General features: G+C 41.6%; 1 protein-coding gene across 1 annotated transcript in view; it reads left to right on the top strand.

Annotated features, from left to right (window-relative positions):
* LOC105700647 (ras-related and estrogen-regulated growth inhibitor) overlaps positions 1–23,073 on the top strand; it is a gene marked incomplete at its 5' end in the record, with an annotated part of 71,167 nt that overhangs the window by 2,887 nt on the left and 45,207 nt on the right. Inside the window, one exon of the mRNA XM_023434975.1 lies at positions 17,552–17,628. Coding sequence (XP_023290743.1) covers positions 17,552–17,628 — 77 coding nt within the window. The remainder of the gene's footprint in view (positions 1–17,551; positions 17,629–23,073) is intronic.

The raw sequence follows: 23,073 nt of genomic DNA, 5'->3' as shown, positions 1-23,073 counted from the left end.
GGGATAGGCAGATTCCAGGCGATTCGCCCTTTAGACCGGGTCTAAGGGAAATAACTCATCGCGCGAGAGAAGCCGGTCGGTCTAGTTCTTTTGCACGGCCCGAGATCGAGCTGATTGCTTTATTGCCGGCCATTGCTTTGTGCCGCTCCACTCGGGATTCCTGCTTTACGAGGCTCGTCGTAAAATTAAAGCGTGGTTTCGTACGATTTATTGACCGGTTCGCGAGACGTAAGGCCACGGGAAAAGTCGCGGATCACGGATTGCTGGTGGCGCTCTGGAGGAAATGCTCCGGCGACCATGTGCCGTTCCTAGGGAATTATCCCTAGTCGTTCGACGAGCCCCTTCGCGACTTCCGTTGAGGATAATACTGGAATACGTGGACGTTAAGACCTCGTACTCGTATCTCACTTTTAGGGTTAAAAGACGTATTTTAGACATTTTCGGTGATATGAATGTATTAAAAGAACGTAATTAAAACGGCGGAAACTTATTGGAGTTCATAGGTCATGAAATTTTTGTCCGAGCTGGGTGTACTGAATCGTTTGATATTCTACCACGGGAATTAAAGGCCGATGTAGGTCCTGAGTTGCTTTACTTTTCCAAAAAAAGTTAAAGAAGGTTAATTAAGAAATTAAATATAATTCATGCTATTGGCGCTATAGAGGAAATGCTCCGGCGACCATGTGCCGTTCCTAGGGAATTATCCCTAGTCGTTCGACGAGCCCCTTCGCGACTTCCGTTGAGGATAATACTGGAATACGTGAACGTTAAAACCTCGTACTCGTTTCTCACTTTTAGGATGAAAAGACGTATTTTAGTTATTTAAGGTGATGTGAAAGTATGATATCTACATAACAAAAAGTCAAAATATTCATAAAACTTTTCTCTAAACTGGGTGCACCGAATTATCTGAAACTTTAACACGTGATTATGAAGGCCCTAAGGAAGAACGCGTTGTTCGTGAAAGTTTATTCTTCACAAAAAAAAAAAAAAAAAGAATATGTGATCTTGGTTCTGGTCTAGCATTAATAAAGAAAAATTTTTTTTTCGGAAAATGAAATTTTACGACCATCGCCTTCTTCCGTTGGGCCTTCATAATCACGTGCCGAAGTTTCAAATGATTGGGTGCACCCAGTTTGGAGAAAAGTTATATCAATATTTCGACGTTCTGATATATACAATGATCCTTTCATATCACCTTAACGCATGGAAGTCACCTTTTAGAAATCACCTAAGTGAAATTTCAGAAATTTAGATTCCCTCCTCGTGGCGACGACATTCGAGTCTTTTTCCTTAAATATTTGAGGTTACTTAACTCATGCAATGTGACCTTCTTTTTTTTTTTTACCATACGTGTGTTCTCGTCCACGGCGGACATGGCGCGTCTTTCCGTTCGACGTCGACGAGGAGTCATTTCTTTTTCGGGAATTTCCCAAGGGTGAACGAACCAGTCCGGTTCGAAAGCCTCGAAACGAAGAGATACCTTCGGTGGTATCGAATTCTCTCGCATATGCCGGAGTATCGACGTGTACCCGAGTGCATGTACAATTACGTTATCCGCCAGTCTTAAATTTCTCCTGAATCCGAGCCGCGCAAAGTGAAGCGCCCCGATGAAAGTGAAGTCTCCGATATCATTTGATCCGGACGGAAGTAGCGACGATCTTCGGGACTTTGACAACTAACTTTGTCGGTGTCGCATTCCTCGAAATCGATCGGCCGACGGCCTCCGAGCAGTCTTGTTTCTCCTCACTTTCGAGAGAAATCGTCATTGACGAATGACCCTCGACTATGTCAAATTCAAAGGTTTAGAATGTTTAATTGAAACGTATTAAACGTTTACATATATAAATATAAAATTTATATGTTTGAACTTAAAAATGTAAAATCAGTTTACCATGTCTAACAAGGAAGGTATCCCAGGTCGATCTCTCCGATTTCATTTCTTTTATAATATGTTATAGTAGACCAAAAACTAAACGACACGTATTTTTTTTTATCTGCCATTAAACACTTTAAGGGGGTAAAACCACCATCCAAAGTAAGGCCTGTGAGGGGTGGCTCATCCCTTAATTTTTTTTTTTTAATTGGGACAATTATATGTTTGAATTTAAAAATGGAAAATCAGTTTACGATGTCTAACAAGGAAGGTATCCCAAGTCGATCTCTCCGATTTGATTTCTTTTATAATATGTTATAGTAGACTAAAAACTAAGCGACACGTATTTTTTTTCTATTTGCCATTAAACACTTTAAGGGGGTGAAACCACCATCCAAAGTAAGGCCTGTGAGGGGGGGCTCATCTCTTAATTTTTTTCTTTTTTAATTGAGACAATTATATGTTTGAATTTAAAAATGGAAAATCAGTTTACGATGTCTAACAAGGAAGGTATCCCAAGTCGATCTCTCCGATTTGATTTCTATCATAATATGTTATAGTAGACCAAAAACTAAGCGACACGTATTTTTTTTCTATCTGCCATTAAACACTTTAAGGGGGTGAAACCACCATCCAAAGTAAGGCCTGTGAGGGGTGGCTCATCCCTTAATTTTTTTTTTTTAATTGAGAAAATTATATTTTTCATTTCTCGTTATGAGAAAGCTTTTCCAGGTGGATTGGTTAAAAGATATTATGCTCTTGTGGGTGGAACTGCCAAATCGCCCCTTGACATGCCTTACTTTGGATGGTGGGTTCACCCCCTTAAAGTGTTTAATGGCAGATAAAAAAAAAATACATGTCGCTTAGTTTTTAGTCTACTATAGCATATTATAAAAGAAATCAAATCGGAGAGATCGACCTGGGATACCTTCCTTGTAAGTAGAAGTTTCAAGAAAAATATGATATAAGTGTAATATTATATGTGTATTTTTTTTTTAACGGCGCACGTTATCGTCGAGATATATCATAGAGAGTATTTTCCTTCTCGTCTGGTCAGGGATGAGATTGAGATTCATGAGCCATTTCGGCTCCCAGCATGGGCCAAGGCCGAAACAATGATGCGGACGAGTGGTGTTCGCTGGTCCACAATCGGAGGAAATATCGACCCATGGATGCTGCCTTTTCGTGTCCGGTTGGACCCGAATCGTGTCTCGCGATGGTCTTCGATTTCATTGGGTCGCACCAGAGATCGGTGTCCATGTCGTGCCGAGCATAATCCCATCGTTTGCCACCCATTGAGTTAATGTCGGGTCCCGGTGGATGATCACGGCTGGTCCATCCTAAACCATCTCCGAAGGACTTCGGATCTTGTACCCATTTGGCACGAGTTCGCCATCTTTTTGTTCGTAAGAGGCCACCGCCACTCGACTGTATATCAATCAAATGGCAGTTCTACTTGCAATTAATTAGGGCATTCCTGGGCTTGACGTTTGAATTATCCGGTTCTTCTAGATGGGCAGCAGAGATTCGGTGTTTCGTTCCTCGCGATCTGGAAGCCGTTGCTTTTATTAAGACTCAAGACATTTATTATTTCAGACTCAAGATATTTATTAAGACTTGTACACCGAAAAAAAAAGAAAGACATTTGCACTTTTAGCAAAGGACAGCATTTCCGATAGTTTTGCTTTTACTGCGGGAAGAATCGCACCGACAACGAGAATGTTTGCGATTGCATCGAATCGTAGATGTAATCATAGATATAAAAGAACCAGTGGAGAGTTCTCTTTAGAAAAAAAATGTTTGCAAAATTAACAAATGAATGTATTGCAGCGGCTGAGAACTATTTCTCCGCGTGGGAATTAATTGCTCCGAGAATAACCAATATCTTCGTAAAAATACAATTTTCAAACCTACATTAATTAGCGATTAATTCCCACGTGAATAAATAGTTCGATTCTTCCATTTTTTACATGGCCATGCTGAGGCGACATAAGCGGAACTGGCCTACCACCTTAGGGGTTGTGCAAAAAATTCGAAATTAGATTCTTCTCGGAGCAAATAATTAGCAATTAATTCCCACGCGAAGAAATAGTTCGATTCTCCCATGTTTTTCATGTTTCTGTCCTGCGATCATCCCTAGGGGTGGCGATTCACCCCTTTAGGGGTGAGCAAAAAAATTGAAATTTGGCTTTTCTGCGAGCAATTAATTAGCAATCAATTTTGGTAAATAATTCATCGATGAACATTTAGTTAATAATTATTTTTTATCGTGGCAGTGCTAGCTTTATATAGAGCTGACATCGCCACCATTTTTCGGAAAAGTATAAAGGCATAAAATTATTTTCTTGTGTAATAAAATAGCAACGAATAAGCAATAAATTTTGCGACAAATTTCATTGAATTGTGCTAAAGTGGCAATTCCAGCTTTATATACGTGCCTATTTCACGGCTAGATTTTCCTCGGCGAGACAAATCCGAACCATAAAACCACCCGAAGGGTTGCAAGACAAATCGTGGTCTGTCGGAAAGTTGCCCATGACCGTGAGACCTCTGTGTCGAGCCGTGGCACTTATCCGACATGGAGATCCATCCTTTGGGTCGCAACTATCCGAGTTATGCCTGTAATCCAGGAATTCCTTAAAATCCGTGACAATTCGTCAAGCTTTCTACAGGATGCCGAGGATATTCCAGTCGATGTCGGCCGCGTGGGTGGGAGATTCGAAGGCTCGACGTGAAATGGAGACCGGAGAAGAGGGCCTCGCAGAATGCAGATCTCTCCCGTAACTCATGCCTGCTACCTCGGTACAATAATTGCCGCACAACCGTGAATATATACGCTCCACGCTCGTGCGGATATATTCCGGCAAAGGCCGGCTGTTATGTGGAAACAGGTGCCGGGCTTTAAGACTTTTCGATCCTTCCTGGCTTTCCGTAAACCCGAGTCTCGGTCTCTCGAACCGTGGGGAGGATGTCGATTTATCTAGATCGATCGATCGTCCATCGATACGTGGGGTAGCGAAAGATGCGGCAGGGCAACTTCGTTTGTCTCGATTGAACTCTTTCAGTTTGTTAGACCCGAGAGGCTATTCATTTGGAAATCAGTGGAAACGATTTCCTTGTTTGGAAACCGATTGCCTTTGATTTTATATAATAAACAATAATGCGATTTAACAAGAGCCGGTCGGCCTTAAAGTTGTAGTAATGTTTTGGGGATTTCCAACGATTTCCAGGGATTTTTGATTACGATTTTCAGCTGATTTTCACATAATTTCATGCGGTAAAATCCATGATTTCTTGAGTGAATACCCCTAGGTTGAAAGTATTTCGGTACTTTGAATACTTGAATACGAATGTGCACTGGAACAAAGAACGGAGGTAGTGGAAATGGAAATGGGATAAAGGTGTTTATCGAATTTCGAACAACCCGGTTCTATAGAAAAGCGAGCTGGTTAGAGTATTAAATGTTTCGAGCACTTTGGAGTACGAATGTGTACTGAATCGCAGAATAGTGGTACTCAAAATAAAGACGGGGCAAGTGTATATACTATACTTTAAAAAACTCTGGTTCTAGAAGAACGATCGTGTAAAGACATTCGACATTTCGAAACACCTTGGAATACGAATGTGTACTAAGACGAGGAACAGCGACGTATGAAATAAAAACCGAATAAATGTAGACTGAATTTCGAACCCCCTTGATTCTAAAAAAACAACGATTCTTTGAAAGCATTCGATATTTCGAACCATTTCTAATACGAATTTACCCTAAAACGAAAAACAGCGGAACTTTGACGGTACAGATATGTCTCAATTGTTTTGTATACCTCCACTCGATGATAAATGAAAAATTATCATTGTAGGGTATGTTGGAACGATTTATTGCACCTTATTGACTCGTCAAAAGGGATCGGGTAATTCCTCGAGATCATATTTTTTGCAATTCCTAATTTTCATTTATTAAGTAAGAACCGTGTAACTACTATTTCACCGTTCCAAGTGGAGAAATGTCGTTTCAATATGCAATGAAATATTCGATCGAACCTTAAGAACCATTAACGAGACATGGCGAGTGGATTGCGTTTCATCGGTGAAATTTGAACATTTTATTCCGCAATGAAATTGCGCCCAGCGAGAGTAATTCCGTAGCCGCTCGCGATCGTTTGGAAAATTACGTTAATCCTGGACCTCCGCTCGAAAGTAATTTCCTACGTCTACGTACCGGTGCGTCTTTAATCCGATAAGAGCGATAAGATCGTGGGTGATTTAGCAGCTCGTATTAATTAATTTGCCGAGAAAATTGCACGTAATGGACCGCGCAGATGGCAACCAGGAAGCGGCCGATCTCGTTGCTTTAAGAGGAACTGTGCACTCAGTCTGTGTGAACTCAGCCAGGGATAATTTCAAACTCAATTTTCAATATCGATTCGCGCCAACCGCTTTGCGTTTAACGGCGAGTCGATGGAAACGCCGAACTGCGAGATATCGCGGGAAAAATTTCCGCGACTTTCTCGGGACCAGGCGAAGCAATTACGACACACCCTTTCCGCGGAAGTAAATTGCCGAGACTTTGAAAACGACTCCCAATGTTTGGGAAGGGACTTTTGACGCGAGGTAATTAATACCCCTTATTCCCGGGGGTAATTATTTATATAATATTACCAGGGGTAATAATTTAATTTGCAAAACAATTACGACATACGCTTTCCGCGGNGCTTTCCGCGGAAGTAAATTGCCGAGACTTTGAAAACGACTCCCAATGTTTGGGAAGGGACTTTTGACGCGAGGTAATTAATACCCCTTATTCCCGGGGGTAATTATTTATATAATATTACCAGGGGTAATAATTTAATTTGCAAAACAATTACGACATACGCTTTCCGCGGAAGTAAATTGCTGGGATTTTGAAAACGACTCCCAATGTTTGGGAAGGGACTTTTGACGCGAGGTAATTAATACCCCTTATTCCCGGGGGTAATTATTTATATAATATTACCAGGGGTAATAATTTAATTTGCAAAGCAATTACGACACACCCTTTACGCGGAAATTGTGATTGTGAATAGCGATTGTGAAAAATAAGCATGGGCCTTGTTACCTTAAGTTACCATAATCGTAACAAATAATTAGGCGCGACCAGGAAAATTTGAAAAATACAGGCCAAAAAGACACGCAGTTAAAGGAAGCGGCGAAACATTTTCAACGATCTTTGGCATGACAATAATCACCCATTGCCGATCGGCCGGAAACGTCCGGCGATAAACGGAAAAATATGAAAAGCAAAATGTAACATTATGAACATCCACCGCCTCGAGAACGGATTCTTTCCCGGCAGGTTTTGAAAAGGATATCCGACAGGCACGATGATTAGGAAAATGGGAAAAAATCGAAGAAACGGAGGAAATTTAACCGCAACGCACAACTCGTCCTTGTCAGGGCGATAATTCGATCATCCATCGGCCGGAAACGACTGTCAGTGATCGGGAATAAATGATTGGCGTACGTAACGTAATAACCACCGGAACCGGCGTACAGGAAATCCCCTCGGGGAGGATATCCGATTTTTATTTCGGGGTGAATCGGGGAAATTTGAGATAAATTTGAGCGATTCCAGGTGAGATACGTGTCCTGCTCCCATTGGAGAGCATCCAGGATGGAATATCGGTCCTTTCATCTTCTCCTCTCCTCCGGGCACGACGGCAGGGATCGCGATTATTTTCATCTCGATTAACAATGCAAATTTCTCTTCGTCTCCGCTTATTGCGTGGAATAATTCCAGGCAATGATTTAGAAAGCGAACCTCGCATTGTGATCCCCGGAGCTGCTCGATGGGAACGTACCTCCTCGGAGATGATGACAAGCCGAGACAAACCGATCTCTTGGATAAGGGAATCTTGTTAATGTCGCTTTTTCAGCTCAACTGACGTTTCTCCCCTGCCTTCGGGGCCCTCTATTCACGGCTTGCTGTATATTTATTAGCCTGAAATTATGAACGTGTAGACTCGCAGCCGAGATGCCGAGCTATTCAGGACGAGGCACCGTATATTGTGAAAATCATATAACAAACGCACTTTTCTTCTTTTTTTTTTTTAATAATTGTACACCCTGATACAAATGCCCATATAAATTTACATACTCAATCGTTGGTTATTCTGATGCCATAATACCGTATGCTGTGAAAATCATATAACAAACGCAGTTTTCTTTTTTTTTTAACAATTGTATCCCCTGATAAAAATGCCGATATAAATTTACATACCCAATCGTTGGTTATTCTGTTGCCATAATACCGTATACTGTGAAAATCATGTAACAAACGCATTTTTCTTTTTTTTTTTAACAATTGTACCCCCTGATAAAAATGCCCATATAAATTTACATACTCAATCGTTGGTTACTGTGATAGCTTAATAAATTGCAGTAGAATTACATTGTCTCTGTAACGTTACATTTGGCTTTTGAGTTAATGATAACGTAATGTTACATTTAATTCAATTCCACTATACGACAAATATATAATGTTACGGGTATTTGCACGTCTTCTAATTTGTCATTTTTTCCATTTTACGTTTTGCTGGGTGAAACTTAAATGTATGTAGATTTCCATCGATTATTACCAATGCAGAGTGTCAATTCAAACGTCGATATTTTATGGATTTTCGGTTATTTCCTGTTATTTTCGCAAACTTATTTGTCACCGTTTTGTGAATTTTTCTTGAGTACATTTTTAATATTCAACGTATACTTTATTTCTCATTTTCTGTCATGCCTCAGGTTATTGTTACAGTTTGAAAGATCTTTTGATATGGGATCGTACGCTCGGGGGTACGTGATATCGATCATCGATCAACGATCCGTGACATCGTGACCAAATTTCCGAGATCGACGACACGATATTCCGCGAAATAGAGGGAAATTGGTGGAGGCGGGCTTTCTCCGTTGAATACATCGTTTATGGTCTTATTGTACACTGTCATAGACAAGGAATCCAATTTATAAGGAAAATTGCGGCCTTAGAGATTCCGCACAAAAAGTCGACTCGTATCCCTGACGGGACTTGATCTCAGAGCTTCATTTTCTGTAAACGCGGATGTGTAATTTTCCGGTTCGATTCATACCGTACTGGAACGATTGCTAATCTTAGTTTTAAGTTTCGAACCTGTACTTGTTTAAAATCACACGTGGTATTCCAGATATTGCTCTAAGATATTAGAACGATGTATAATTTAACGCATGTAATGTATAATTTAATAAAACAATTTCTTTCCAGTTCGATTTACGTAATTCGTTTCCTAAACATGGAAATTGTATTATTAACAATGTAAACTCGAATTGCCAAAAGCTCTGTTTTCGTTACTAATATTTCCCGAAAACAAAATTTATGTTGACGAAATTGTACATTCGTTACTAGCCAGATAATAGATAGTAATTGACAGAAATTGATACACATACACTATTAACAAGGTATCCCATCATTTTTCGAGTCGCTATATCCATACACTTTTTAACAAGTTAATCGAGTATTTAATTTTCTATTTTCTCCCCTTATCATTTATAAGCTTCCTAATATTTATACATACCGCGTGAACTTCAGATTCTTGCGGGAACTTCGATAGAATTGTGTCAAGAGACCACCGTAATGCATTTGGCGTGTAACTCTGCCGAGTTCTTTACCATCCTGAAGTTACGCGAATTACGCGTGGTAACCTAATCTATCACGGAAATTTCGCGTTATCGGAAGGCGGATAATCGACGGCAACTGGGAAACGCACTTATCGAGCATCTTTGATAACTTTCCGAGTCATCTTCCAAGTGATCGATAGACAACTCGCCTTTTATAAATTGCATAAATCTCGATAGAATCGTATCACGAAGCTCACTACGACGTATTTGGCGTGAAACTCTGCCGAGTTCTTTACCATCCTGAAGTTACGCAAATCACGCGTGGTAACCTAACCTATCACGGACACTTAGCGTTATCGGAAGGCGGATAATCAATGTCAACTGGGATACGCACTTATCGAGCATCTTTGATAGATTTTCTAGTCATCTTCTAAGTGATCGATAGACAAGTCGTCTTTTATAAATTGCATGAATTTCGATAGAATCGTATCACGAAGCTCACTGCAACGTATTTGGCGCGAAACTATGCCGAGTTCTTTACCATGACGAACCTCACTGAAGTTGCGAAATGGTTCTTTGCGAGAATCACGCGTGGTAACCTAACCTATCACGGACACTTCGCGTTATCGGATGGCGGATAATCAATGGCAACTGGGAAACGCACTTATCGAGCATCTTTGATAGCTTTTCGAGTCATCTAAGCGATTGAAAGGCATGTCGCCTAAATTGCGTGGGGAGATAACGGGCGTGGAAATCAGATCGAATTTTCGAGGTCGGCAATGGAGGGCGCGATAACGTCGAGGAAATCGGAGAGGATCTCTCCAATTTTCCTCTCGACGTCGATCGGTCCGATCCGCTAAGCGATGGCTGATAAAACGGTCCCCGATAAGGGGACGCGTAAAATCGCTCGAAATACCGGGACCGGTAACACGGAACGCTTTGGCATCGGGGAAACCGAAAGAGGCGCGCTTTCACTCCCAATGACTGACGTTACCCTGGAAAAGTCATCCGACCGAATCTGGAAAGTCTCGCGAGAGAGCGCGCGAACTCGCGCTCGCATGACTTGGCTCCTTGGATGTCAAGGATCTCGTCGATCCTCGACGCCTTGGACTTTCTCGCGACGGTTTCTTATGCCTTGACAACGTTTTCAAAATGGTTGCTCTTGGCGCCATCGTTGTCATCCTGCATAGATAAGACGGTCATTTGAATTTGATCGAAAACTTTCGAGATCATTTTTGAATGTAATAAATTTGATAGTATTTTAAACTAGTTAGAAATTAGTTAGATTAGAAACTAGTTAGAAATTAATTATCACTTCAAACGATATATTCGGTGAATGACAATTATTTTCAATGTTACCGATCTCCCCACGATTATCGTTATCACACATTGATATGATTCGACTCCTTGAATGTCAAGGATCTCGTCGATCCTCGACGCCTTGGACTTTCTCGCGACGGTTTCTTATGCCTTGACAACATTTTCGAAATGGTTGCTCTTGGCGCCATCGTTGTCATCCTGCATAGATAAGACTGTCATTTGAATTCCATCGCAAACTTCGAGATCATTTTTGAATGTAATGAATTTAATAGTATTTCAAAGTAGCTAGAAGTTGATTAACACTTGAAGCGATATATTCGGTGAATGACAATTGTTTTCAATGTAAGGATCTCCACAGGATTAGCGTTATCACATATCGTCATGATTCGACTCCTTGGATGTCAAGGATCTCGTCGATCCTCGACGCCTTGAACTTTCTCGCGACGATTCTATGTACCTAAAGCGTAAAAATATTTGTAAAACTTTTCTCCAAATTGGGTGCACCGAATCATTTGAAACTTCATCACGAGATTATGGAGGCCCTAAGTAAGAACGCGATGCTCGTGAAATTTCATTTTTCGAACAAAACTATCTTTTTTTTTATTTCTTCTCCGAGATAAATGCAAATTTTTCTTCGAAAAATGAAATTTCACGAGCATCGCGTTCTTCCTTAGGGCCTTCACAATCACGCGCTGAAGTTTCAAATGATTCGATGCACCCAGTTTGGAGGAAATTTTTATAAATATTCTGACTTTTTGGAGAATACCTATATATCACATATTCATATCACCTTAATTTCCGCGACAAAGGTCTCCGAGCGTCGCGTTCGTGTCGGATCGTCACTTTCCGGAGGTGCACATCCGGCTGCCCCGTTTCCTCGAATCGGAGCATCGGGCGGCGGGGCGGCGGGTGGGGGGGCATCCATAGTGGAGAGCTAATAAAGTGGCCGAGTCAGACGGCGGCGGACCTCCGGGGTGGGCGGGTGCGCCGCTGCGCTCTCGCGTGCGCGCCTGGGTGTTCCAGGGGCGCTTTATCGCGCTCGGCGCGATCCAGGGTCGAGTCGGGACGGGGCGCGGGTTAAAGTTCGTTCCTCTCCGGGTTCCTTCTCCTCGGGCACCTCCTCCGCCACCTCCGCGGCGTCGTTCCTCGCGGTTGAGTCACTCCGCCCGCGAGGAGGCGGAGGGGGCCTCCTCGCGCGGTTCGCCATAAATTTGTCGGTAAGGCAGGTACCTACCTCTAGGATCGTTTCTCCTTTTCGCGTCGCGCGAGGACCGATAAAACCCCCCCGAGCGTGACGCACTAATGTAACGAGCTTCCTCGTATTTGCTTGTTTCTTCGGCCAAGCCACCGATACGCGGTTCCTGGGCGTTTATGAGTTTATTTATCGTCCGCTCGTTAAGGCCGGACGCGAACTTCCGCGTTCCTCCGACGAGGACGGACCATCCACGAGTCGCTTCCTGGGGGGCGTTGCCGAAAACCGAGAAACCAACAGGTGAGACCAGGTAATCCTTTCGTCCCTTAGGACGAGACGTCTAGCAACGTTGTGGGGGCGGTTTTACGGTGATATGAAAGAGTCAGCCTTTATATATATATATACCTATATCAGCCTATATATATCTGAGAGGTCTAATCGTTAGGAAAAGTATTCTCCGAATTGGATATACCGATTCGTTTCAATTTTTACCACGTGACCATGGAGGCCCTAAAGTAGATCCTGACGCCCATGAAATTTCATTTTTTCTAAACAATTTTTAAAACAGTGCAAAGCCAACCAATCACGTTTCGTTCGGGGAGACGATCGATTGGTTGTGTTTCAATTAATTGTTACAGGAAATTTATGCACTGTAGGAAAAGATAGTACAGGACTTTTCGACTCCTTTTTCAATAAGGATATCGCTGTATAAACCGTGACTACGAGTTCTGTTACACCCTGTATACATATATAAAAGCCACGTGTACCACCGATAATACGCGTTAACCTCGGGTAGTACACGGTGTGGCACGGAACTTGTTAAATCGCTAAATCGCGAAGACGCGAGACGAAATTTCAATTTTTCTAAACAATTTTTAAAACAAGCACAGCCAACCAATCGCGTTCTTTTCGGGGAGGCGATTGATTGGTAGTGTTTCAATTAGTTATTACAGGAAATTTATGCACTGTAGGAAAAATGGTACAGGACTTTTCAACTCTTTTTTTCAATAAGGATAGCGCTGTATAAACCGTGACTACGAGTTCTGTTTCACCCTGTATACATATATAAAAGCCACGTGTACCACCGATAATACGCGTTAACCTCGGGTAGTACACAGCGTGGCACGGAACGTGTTAAATCGCGAAAACGCGAGACGAAATTTAATTTTTTTAAAACAATTTTTAAAACACAGAAGCACAGCCAACTAATCGCGTTCCGTTCCGAGGCGCGATTGATTGCTTGTGCTTCAATTAGTTATTACAGGAAATTTATGCACTGTAGGAAAAATGGTACAGGACTTTTCGACTCCTTTTTCAATAAAGATAGCGCTGTATAAACCGTGACTACGAGTTCTGTTTCACCCTGTATACATATATAAACGGTAAGCACTGTGACGATAACCGACGAGGTCTTGTTCGACTGGGTCTTGTCGCTTCTTAAATCGCTAAATCGCGGAGACGCGAGACGAGGCGAAAGTCGCGATTCCGTTGGCCGATCGCGAATCGTAATGACAGAGCGGTCTATCGGTAACTTTGCCGCGTCTAATTCGAATTGTCTTTGGCTCGTTGAAGATGCTTTCACACTCCATCTCGTTTTCTGTGCCACTCTCTCTTTCGACATCTAGTCGGAGCAAGCGGTCGTTTACGGATCTTTTTGTGAATGAACGAATGAAATGAATGAAATGTGAATCCTTTAACGCGCGATCGGCATTCCATGTCAAAACTGGACGAGTGAATTTTACCAAAAAATGTATTTACATTGACACGGTTATTCTCGAGATTCTAAGACTATCCTTGACAACGAGGACATTTATTCATCATGTGCCATTAACCAGAGTTTTGGACTTTAGTTATCGTTTTTCTTTTATTTTAAAAAATATTTCAGTTAATAGGTCGAACATTTTGGTTGAATGTACGAAATTACTTTGACATTTAATGTGCCCTAACGCAATATTTGAGGTGATCAACCAATAATTATTAACCAAAGGATTAAGTCACGTCAACCAAATATTTGGTTGTTCATATAATAACCATATTCTACGACTAAACAAAGTATTTTATGGATGAAATTTGCGCAAGGTCGCTTCCAAAAGCGTGTACACTACTGGCAAGTACTCGAATTTGCGTGTACACCAGCAACAAATTTGCGCAAATTCACTTTTAAAAGCGTGTACATTACTGGCAAGTACTCGAATTTGCGTGTACACTATCAATAAATTCACGCCAGTTCGCTTCTAAAAACGTATACACTACCGGCAAGTACTCTCTGAAAGTAGCTCTCGCAAGTTTGACTTGCTCTTGGACACGAGCCATAAAGAAACGTTGCCATTAGGGCAACTCGAATCTGGAGCAGACACGCCGCGAATTCAACCTGCAAGGCGACCTCGAGAGTCCTGATTTGCTTTTATTCTCCGACAGAGGTAGACGCCGGGGTGGCCTCCTTAAAATTCAATTTGGACCGCGGAAGGAGTGTCTCGTCATTGGGAGCATTTTTTATATCCTCTCTCGAGCACTGTTATGCGGCGCCCCGAATGACGCCGACCAGGTTTGCCAAAATTTTAAAGCAATGTATTATTTATTATTTCTTTAACGGGTAATAGAATATAAATCCGTTACTTATTAAATAATAATGTTTAGTGGAACATGAATCCATTACTTATTAAGAAAATAATGGTTAATGGAACATGAATCCATTATTAAAAAATAATGGCATCCTATTACTCGTCACAAATGAATGGATAATGGATTCTATTGCCATTATTAATTTTGAAAGTAATGCGTAACGAAACTATAATGCATTATTTGCAACTCTGGCGTCGACGTTGGTTGTGCCACTAAGCAATTGCGCTTTTTACGTGCAAAACTTTATCATCAATTCTGTTCTTTATTAAAAGTGCAAACGTCTTTTTCCCTGCACGTGACCCTGGAGTCGCTTTTCCGTACATCAATATTTTTTAAGTTATTTTATCTTTTCAAGCATAACTTTATGTAGCGTCTTATCATTGTACCACTGTTCGTAAGGTATAAAAATGCATGTAAATTGAAAGTTTATAAACAGGTACTTGACATCGATAGATTAGTATTTGGAGACCAATCAATGTTTCTCGGTGCTTGACGGAATTTGGATTACAGAAGACGAAATATCGATATATATTTGAGAGTAAACTCGGTTTGTTAGGCAATCAAAAACACTTGTATGTTTGGTCCTAATCTTAACCCTTATCGCTCCAAGAATATTAGAAGAGTATAAGAGTTGGCAGTATTGTTGGAGTGATAAGGGTTAAATGTGCCCATAATTATGAAAGTGGTCTAAGTCATATATTTTTTGTTTCGAAATTACATTGAATTAATTTCGTTCGAAATAATATGGCGTGAAATAACTGGTAAACTCATTTTTTTTTTTTACAGACCACTTTCATAATTATGGGCACAAATATCGACGGATGAAATCCATTTCCGCAATTCCCACGATTAAGGAATCAATGTCCCCTGGGAAAAGATTACATTGACGGGACATTTTCTCCTACATTATCGAGGGACAAATCGACCGATAAGGTGTCGATAATCGAGAGGGTTCTCCTCTCTTCGAGTCTCGATGGAAGATGGCTTACTCGAAACCGCATCGGGGACCCACCTCGTGTCTTCCTGGTTCGCGCCCGTCGCGACCGCGAGAGGATTTCCAACAGAAGAAACACGAGAGAAGAGAGAGATAAAGAGGGAGGGAGAAGGAAAGAGGAGAAAGAGAGCGGGGAGAGCCAAGACTGCTTCCTGAAGTTCGAACTCGTCGCGTACACCGAGAAAAAATATTCATTGAAACAAATAAATAAATAAATAATATATATATAATGTTTCGAAGAATATTTTCACTCAAATAAACTCAAATAAATAATCGTAATTCCGAAAAAACGTTGGATTTACTCGAGTTAATTTCAGTCGAATATTCTTTGGATTAACAAAATCTTTTTCTTTGGTACCGTCCAAGGAATTATTTCTTTGGTTAAATGACACTTTTTTTCTCAGAGTACACTTGGAAAAATTTTGTCACGTTAGAATAACGTACATTTCGCGACTTTAGGTTGCCTTGAATAAGGTTACAGTGATTGTTACAAAGTTATTGGTTATGTAGCATGTGTGTATTACGTAGGGGATAGGTCCCAGGATAGACGATGTGGCGCCCGTGTCGCATTGGGGGAGAAAAAACAGTACGCCACCGGCCCTCACGCGAGACAGTCACAAGGTCCAATTTTATGTATATCTCTTCGTCTCAATAATAACATAACCTGTGTTCCTTATGACTGCTTTCCATTCTGGCCTTACGCCCTGCACATTGTGTGAGCGATGTTGCATCTTACAGTTACGATTACAAGGGTTCAACGGGAGTTGAGTATGGAATTAATAGAATTAATGAAATTAATGGAATTGGTAGAATCAATAAAATTAATAGAATTAATAGAATTAATAGAATTAATGGAACTAATGGAACTAATGGAACTAATATAATTAATAAAATTAATAGAATCAATAGAATCAATAGAATCAATAAAATTAATAGAATCAATAGAATTAATACAATTAATGGAATTAATGGAATTAATGGAATTAATGGAATTAATGGAATTAATGGAATTAATAGAATTAATAGAATCAATAAAATCAATAGAATTAGTAGAGTGAATAGAATTATCGGGAAATATAGTAATTGTAGAGTGTTCCCGGCCGAATTCGAGGACAAAGCGGTCGTGCCTTCCGGGGAAGTGGGGAGGGGCGAAGGGGGGGACGTCTTTGTGCCCCGGCGAAAGAATGTTGTTTTGAATCAGTCCAGATTCGGCACGCGCACGAAGCAGAGCTCCCGATTGTTATTCCTTTGAATCCTGACGACAACCAAATCCGCCATCCGTCTGCATAACCGATACCGAAATGAACCGTTCTCTTAAAGTTGATGAAATCGAAACAGCTCGCACATTTTTACAAAAGAAATATGATTATCGCTAACTCACAATGTCGGACAGATGTAACAATGGCTCCGGAACCCGAATCAAGGAGTGACTGAACCATATTTTTTAGTACCACGTACAGGTAAATTTCGCACTATGACACTTAAGAAATATATCACTTTTTTATTTGGCTACAATAAAGATGTTATTTGATGTATATATAATAGTGATGTAGTAATTACTACATAAGTTAAACTCGAATAATTGGAACATGTACGGTTAATTGCCCTTACTGGAAGCTGTTCTTGTTACTTTGAAATTGCCGTAAGGTTGTAACAATTGCATCGCAACGTTTACATTGTTGATTTTCATTGAAACAATAATTCTGAGTATGGCAAACGTTACTTACGTTTACGCCGATTAACGTATAAAAATATTAATAAATTCATGGCGGGACAATTTTCCGCAGAATTTTTTACCCGACACTTCGCGTCCGTCTCGATTCCGCTTCCATTCCGCTCGCGTCTCATGCGGATACGGGACACCCGGTGCGGTGCTCCCCTGGGAATCTATTCAACCCGTTAACCGGATTTCGTTCTCTATTTGCAGATTTTCTCTACCGACACAGCGTCACCATCGACAATGTCACCACCGAGGTCGAGATACTGGACACTTCCAGGTGCGAGGTAAGTCCACGACCAACTTTTGCCACCTCTTCCGGTAGGAAGGCACCTCGAAGGCCAACTTCATTTCAAGTGACCCCAAACCCAAGAGCCTCGTAAAAAAAAAATATCTGACAACTGCTAGACAGAAAGCCCCAAATTCTCGTTCTATCCGCGTACCTTGGATCCTCGATTTACGAGATAAATGATCCATACGCGGTAATTTGTTAAGTACTGTGCGGTACTTTTCGAAGGAAAATTCCCTGTAATTTTCTCTGTTCTATATATTGTCTTGCTTGAAAAACGAGTTGAGTCACAGGTGGCTGATGGACCACATAGACCCCCTTGAGATCTCGGCGAGTCGCGATTTCCTCTGTCTAAACTTGCAATTAGTTTACTCTCGGCGGATAAATTTATAAACAAATAATCAACATCAGATGGTTAATATCTGCAAATTTTCCTGTTCTATATATTTTTTTGCTTGAAAAACGAATTGAGTCATAGGGGATCAATGGACCACATAGACCCCCTTCAAATCTCGGCGAGTCGCGATCTCCTCTGTCTAAGCTCGCAATTTGTCCACTCTCGGCTGATAAATTTATAAACAAATAATCAACATCAGATGGTGAATATCTACAAATTTCCCTGTTCTATATATTTTTTCGCTTGAAAAACGAGTTGAGTCGCAGGGGACCAATGGACCCCATAGATCCCCTTCAAATCTCGGCGAGTCGCGATTTCTTCTGTCTAAGCTCGCAATTTGTCCACTCTCGGCGGATAAATTTATAAACAAATAATCAACATCACATGGTTAATATCTGCAAATTTCCCTGTTCTATATATTTTCTTGCTTTAAAAACGAGTTGAGCCGCAGGGGGCCAATGGCCTCATAGATCCCCTTCAAATCTCGGCGAGTCAATTTCCTCTGTCTAAGCCCCCATTTTTGCCCACTCGGCAATTTTCATGTTCTATATTTTTTTTTTTTTGAAAAACGGGTTGAGTCATAGGGGGCTAATGGACCACATAGACCCCTTTGAAATCTCGGCGAGTCGCGATTTCCTCTGTCTAAGCTCGCAATTTGTCTACTCTCGGCGGGTCCAGAGGCCCGGAGGAGCGGCCATTGAGAAGGATAACCTCTTGGCAGGTCTTCCGGCGAGAGCGCGTCCGCGTCGGAGACGCTTCCCGAGGCCTCGCTAAATATAACCTCTGCAGGGCTCTCGGATTGGCCAAGATCCTGGGCGAAAGGTCCCGAACGGAGTTACCCTCGAGAGGCTGCGTCCGTCACGCGTCAGCCGCGGAGAAATAATGAGCCGGCGAGGATGCGAGCTCTCGGCGATCCTCGTTATCCGATTCCACCGCGATCCCCCCGCGAATCCGCCGCGATTACCCCGCAATTCGCTCCGCCGCGGTCGGTCCGGATCCAGGGAAATCCGGCGAAACCATAATGACTCGTGTTCGCGGATGTATTCGCATATCAGGATTAGGATGTGTCCACGACCGTTCTAACATATTAACACATTCGCGACCGGCAAATTTTTGTCCGTCTGAAATACTGTGTACCGGCGAAAATAATGAAATTCTGTGACTGGTTGCCGCAAACTTGTATCGTTAAAGCAAGGATAAAAATGATGAAATTTGTGCGCCGCCCCGGCTAACAATTAGCGAACCAACTAAGCAGGACGTGATTCACGTCAGCGGCAATCAGGAATAGAATTTCAAAAGACGTGAATTCACGTCAGCGGCAATCAGGAATAGAATTTAAAATGACGTGAATTCACGTCAGCGGCAATCAGGAATAGAATTTAAGATGACGTGAATTCACGTCAGCGGTCGCGAATGTGTTAAGTCAAAGCGAAACACTTCGAGAAATTTGATCGACGTCGGTAAAAAGGATTCTTCTAAATACCTATCTTGCCGACGTTCGAATTTATGTTAACAGCTGTGTTGAATTATATTGGGCATTGTACTACATGGCGTACTTCGTATGTCGTATCCGTACAATAATTATATATAAATCGAAGGAAAACTCCGAAAATCTCAATTCATAGATTTTGATGCTCTAACTGACTGTAAAGTGTGCCATCTGTGATTTCAGTACCAACTAAATTTCTTCTCCGAGATCTCGTGTTCCCATCGTTTTAGCATAGAAGCGGATAAGACACTTTTTTATGCCATTGTTCCGTTCAATTGCGAGTTTCTCGATTACCGGAGTGTTCTAAATTATCGTACAATTGTCCCCACCCTTTTGTTTCTCATTATTAGAGCTTTCAATAATTGTATATCGATTGAAATATGAGAGCTAGACGGCATTTTGGTTCTGATTTAACTGAGTTAAAAAATTTCTGCGCGCAGTTAATATGTATTTTGAAAGTGTTAGGATAATTCTTAACGTGTGGCTAATATGTATTCTGAAAGGGTCGAAATAACTTTTAGGTGTTCACAAGTCATGTGTTAAAGTTTCGGACAGTTCGGTCTAACACCCTTAAAAAAAAGTGTCTTATTCGAATCGTTCGATTGGAAGGGGGTTTCACTTCACCTTAACGCTGCGAATTTGGCCATTCTTCGCCCGTAATTATATATTTGCAATTACAGTATATGTCCGGGTGTAGCTAATATGTATTTTGAAATAACTCGTAGGTGTTCACGAGTTATGCGTAAAGTTTCAGATAGTTCGGTCCAACATCGTTAAAAAAAAAGTGTCTTATTCGAATCGTTCGATTGGAAGGGGGTTTCACTTCACCTTAACGCGGCGAATTTGGCCATTCTTCGCCCGTAATTATATATTTGCAATTACAGTATGTGTCCGCGTGTAGCTAATATGTTTTACGACGCGTCACGCCACGCAACGTGCGTGCCTGCGTATCTCACGGCCGACCAAGACCCCTTTCGAGGACCTTCTTTTTCCCGACAGCGTCTTCGGGCCCGTGCCATGACACCTTTTTATTGCCTCGCCGCCGGCTGTAAACACCATAGTATTTTTACCTTTGGTAGCGACGACAAAGCTCGACGCATTTTTCGCCGTCGCGACGCTGTAGGGCTGACTCTTTCGGAATGAAAAATTCGCGTCGCCACCTACCGACGCCGACGTCGGCGTCGCGGTGCCCTTGCTGGATCCGCAACGACTCTCTTCCAGATCCCCGAAAAAATCGCCCGAGGCTTCAAAGGCGATACAAAAGTGGCGTCTCATTCATGAAATTGTATTATTATAGTTATTATATACATATATTACTTTATATATAATAACCCTTTATATCACCTTAAGGTCGTATGGAAGGGTTATTCTATGTATGTAACGTAATAATATGTACAAAACGTTTCTTCAAACAGGGTGTACCGAATCATTTGGAACTTCAGCACGTGATTACGAAGGCCTTAAGGAAGAATGTGGTGAGCATGAAATTTCATTTTTCAAAAGCAATATGTATTCTTGGTTCTAGTCTGGGAGAAGTAAATGACTTATTAAAAATGAAATTTCATGAGCACCACGTTCTTCCTTAGGGACTTCATACTTACATGCTGAAGTTCCCAACGATTCGATGCATCCTGTTTGGAGAATATGTTTATAAATATTTTGACGTTTTATACATATATATATAAAATAACCCTTTCGTATCACCTTAAGGTAAAACCTCAAAATATTGATAAATAATTTCTCTAAACTGGGTGTACTGAATCATTTGAAACTTCAACACGTGACTACGAAGAGCCCTAAGGAAGGGAGCGAAACTCATATAATTTAAATTATCAGGAAAAAATTGTTTTATTTATCCTAGATTATAACCAGGAACACATATTTGTTTTATTAAAAATGAAATTTCATGGGCATCGCGTTCTTTTTAGAGCCTCAATCATGTGCTAAAGTTCNTATATATTTTTTCACATCACCTTAATCGCTCTATTCGGGGTCTGTCTTGGCCCCATCGCGAGAAAGTACGCGAGAGAGTGCCCACAAGTGGTGTACCCGCAATTCCGCGGCTTAGCTCGAATTTTCTACATTCGAATCGTTATTCTATTCAAATGTGCGGCTTAACGGGTCCGGAGCGCGCTTCCGGCTCTCTCGGAGCCTCTCCTCGAGAGAGAGATCCCCGGGGAACCCCGGACCGCAGCTCTCCTCGTCGCGGAAGGTCCTTAACCCTTTGTCGGGATAAAAGGGGAATCCGGCCAACGGGACTCGGTGCATCCGAGGGCCGATGTCCCTTCGATGGGTCGGATGATGGATTAATCCCTTATCGACGGACGGTGTACTACTTCCGGCAGATAGGAAGATTTCTTCATCATCCTTGAACGGATCGATCGATGCGATAATTCGCGATCGATATCAGGGTCGATTCGGCTGGTAGGAGAGATATTACGGAGAGCTCGATTAGGCATCCGTACGGATAAAGAGTTTGTATTATGGATGTTGTACAGGTGGAGTTAGACTTCAATTAATTGGCTCCTGCCCTAATTGAAATTTTGATCCTACTTTGAACCTTTGGGAGAGGCCTCCTCTGTCGTTTCTTTATTAACTGGGTTTCGAGATAATGTCAAGAAATGTAACTTATATTCTATTTTAATTATTATACGTATATTATACTATTGAGGTTCTACTTTAGGCCTTCAAAGTGGCAGATATTAAGAGAGAGATAAGACCAAAAGCGGTCTTAGAATACGCAAGTTTCGACATGGGTGTTTGTAGATCTAGGATTCATGATGTTTATCGTGAACGATTTGAAATAAACATTCCGATAAGCCAAAGTTGTACAATGAGAACTGCTTGTATAGTGGAATTATTGTTACCGTGATACAATTTTTCGTTAACATGGTTTCCACTTTTTTTTTTTGGAATAAACTGCATCTTCGTAGTTAGATACAGTTTAAAAGTGCACGAGTCTCCCCATGAGTGTCTCCGAGTAGAGTCCTCGTCGACTGCCTTGCACTTGGTGCGGGACTCTATCGAGTCTCTTGAACTTGTCGAAATTCTTAGTCGCATGAATAACTAGGAAATAAATTCAAAAGGTGCATCGATACGCATGTCTTTTCGTGATCGATTTTTACGGGAGTAAAATAGCGTTCACGCTGTTTGATTTCTTTGCCTTTCGGTATTCATTGTTCCTCCGTTTGACGGAGATGCAGTGCTTGTTGCATCGCGAGTGCATTCGGATTGCACCAGAAGGAAGCGGATTTCCCAGATGATGATGATACGTTTGAACACCGCGCGCGTTCTTCGGTAGACTCCGGGACTCCGATCGATCGATGGATCGGCGTATCGATCGATCGATCGGAACTCGACTCCTGTCTATCTCTCGTCCAATATCTGGAACGATAGAGGCGGATCGCTCTATGTAAATGATGACCAGGAATCGAACTACCGTTTCAGCCTGTCAATCAAGTATTGCTGTCAGATCGTGGGTATGACCGACGAGGGAGGGGGCGTGCCCCCTGTCGATACCTAACCTATCATAGATAGGAAGATCATCCTCTGCTCCT

This window comes from Orussus abietinus, unplaced genomic scaffold, assembly GCF_000612105.2.
Source record: "Orussus abietinus isolate OABI.00-Male unplaced genomic scaffold, Oabi_2.0 scaffold135, whole genome shotgun sequence".
Classification (NCBI taxonomy): domain Eukaryota; kingdom Metazoa; phylum Arthropoda; class Insecta; order Hymenoptera; family Orussidae; genus Orussus; species Orussus abietinus.
This window is presented reverse-complemented; position numbering and strand designations above follow the sequence as displayed.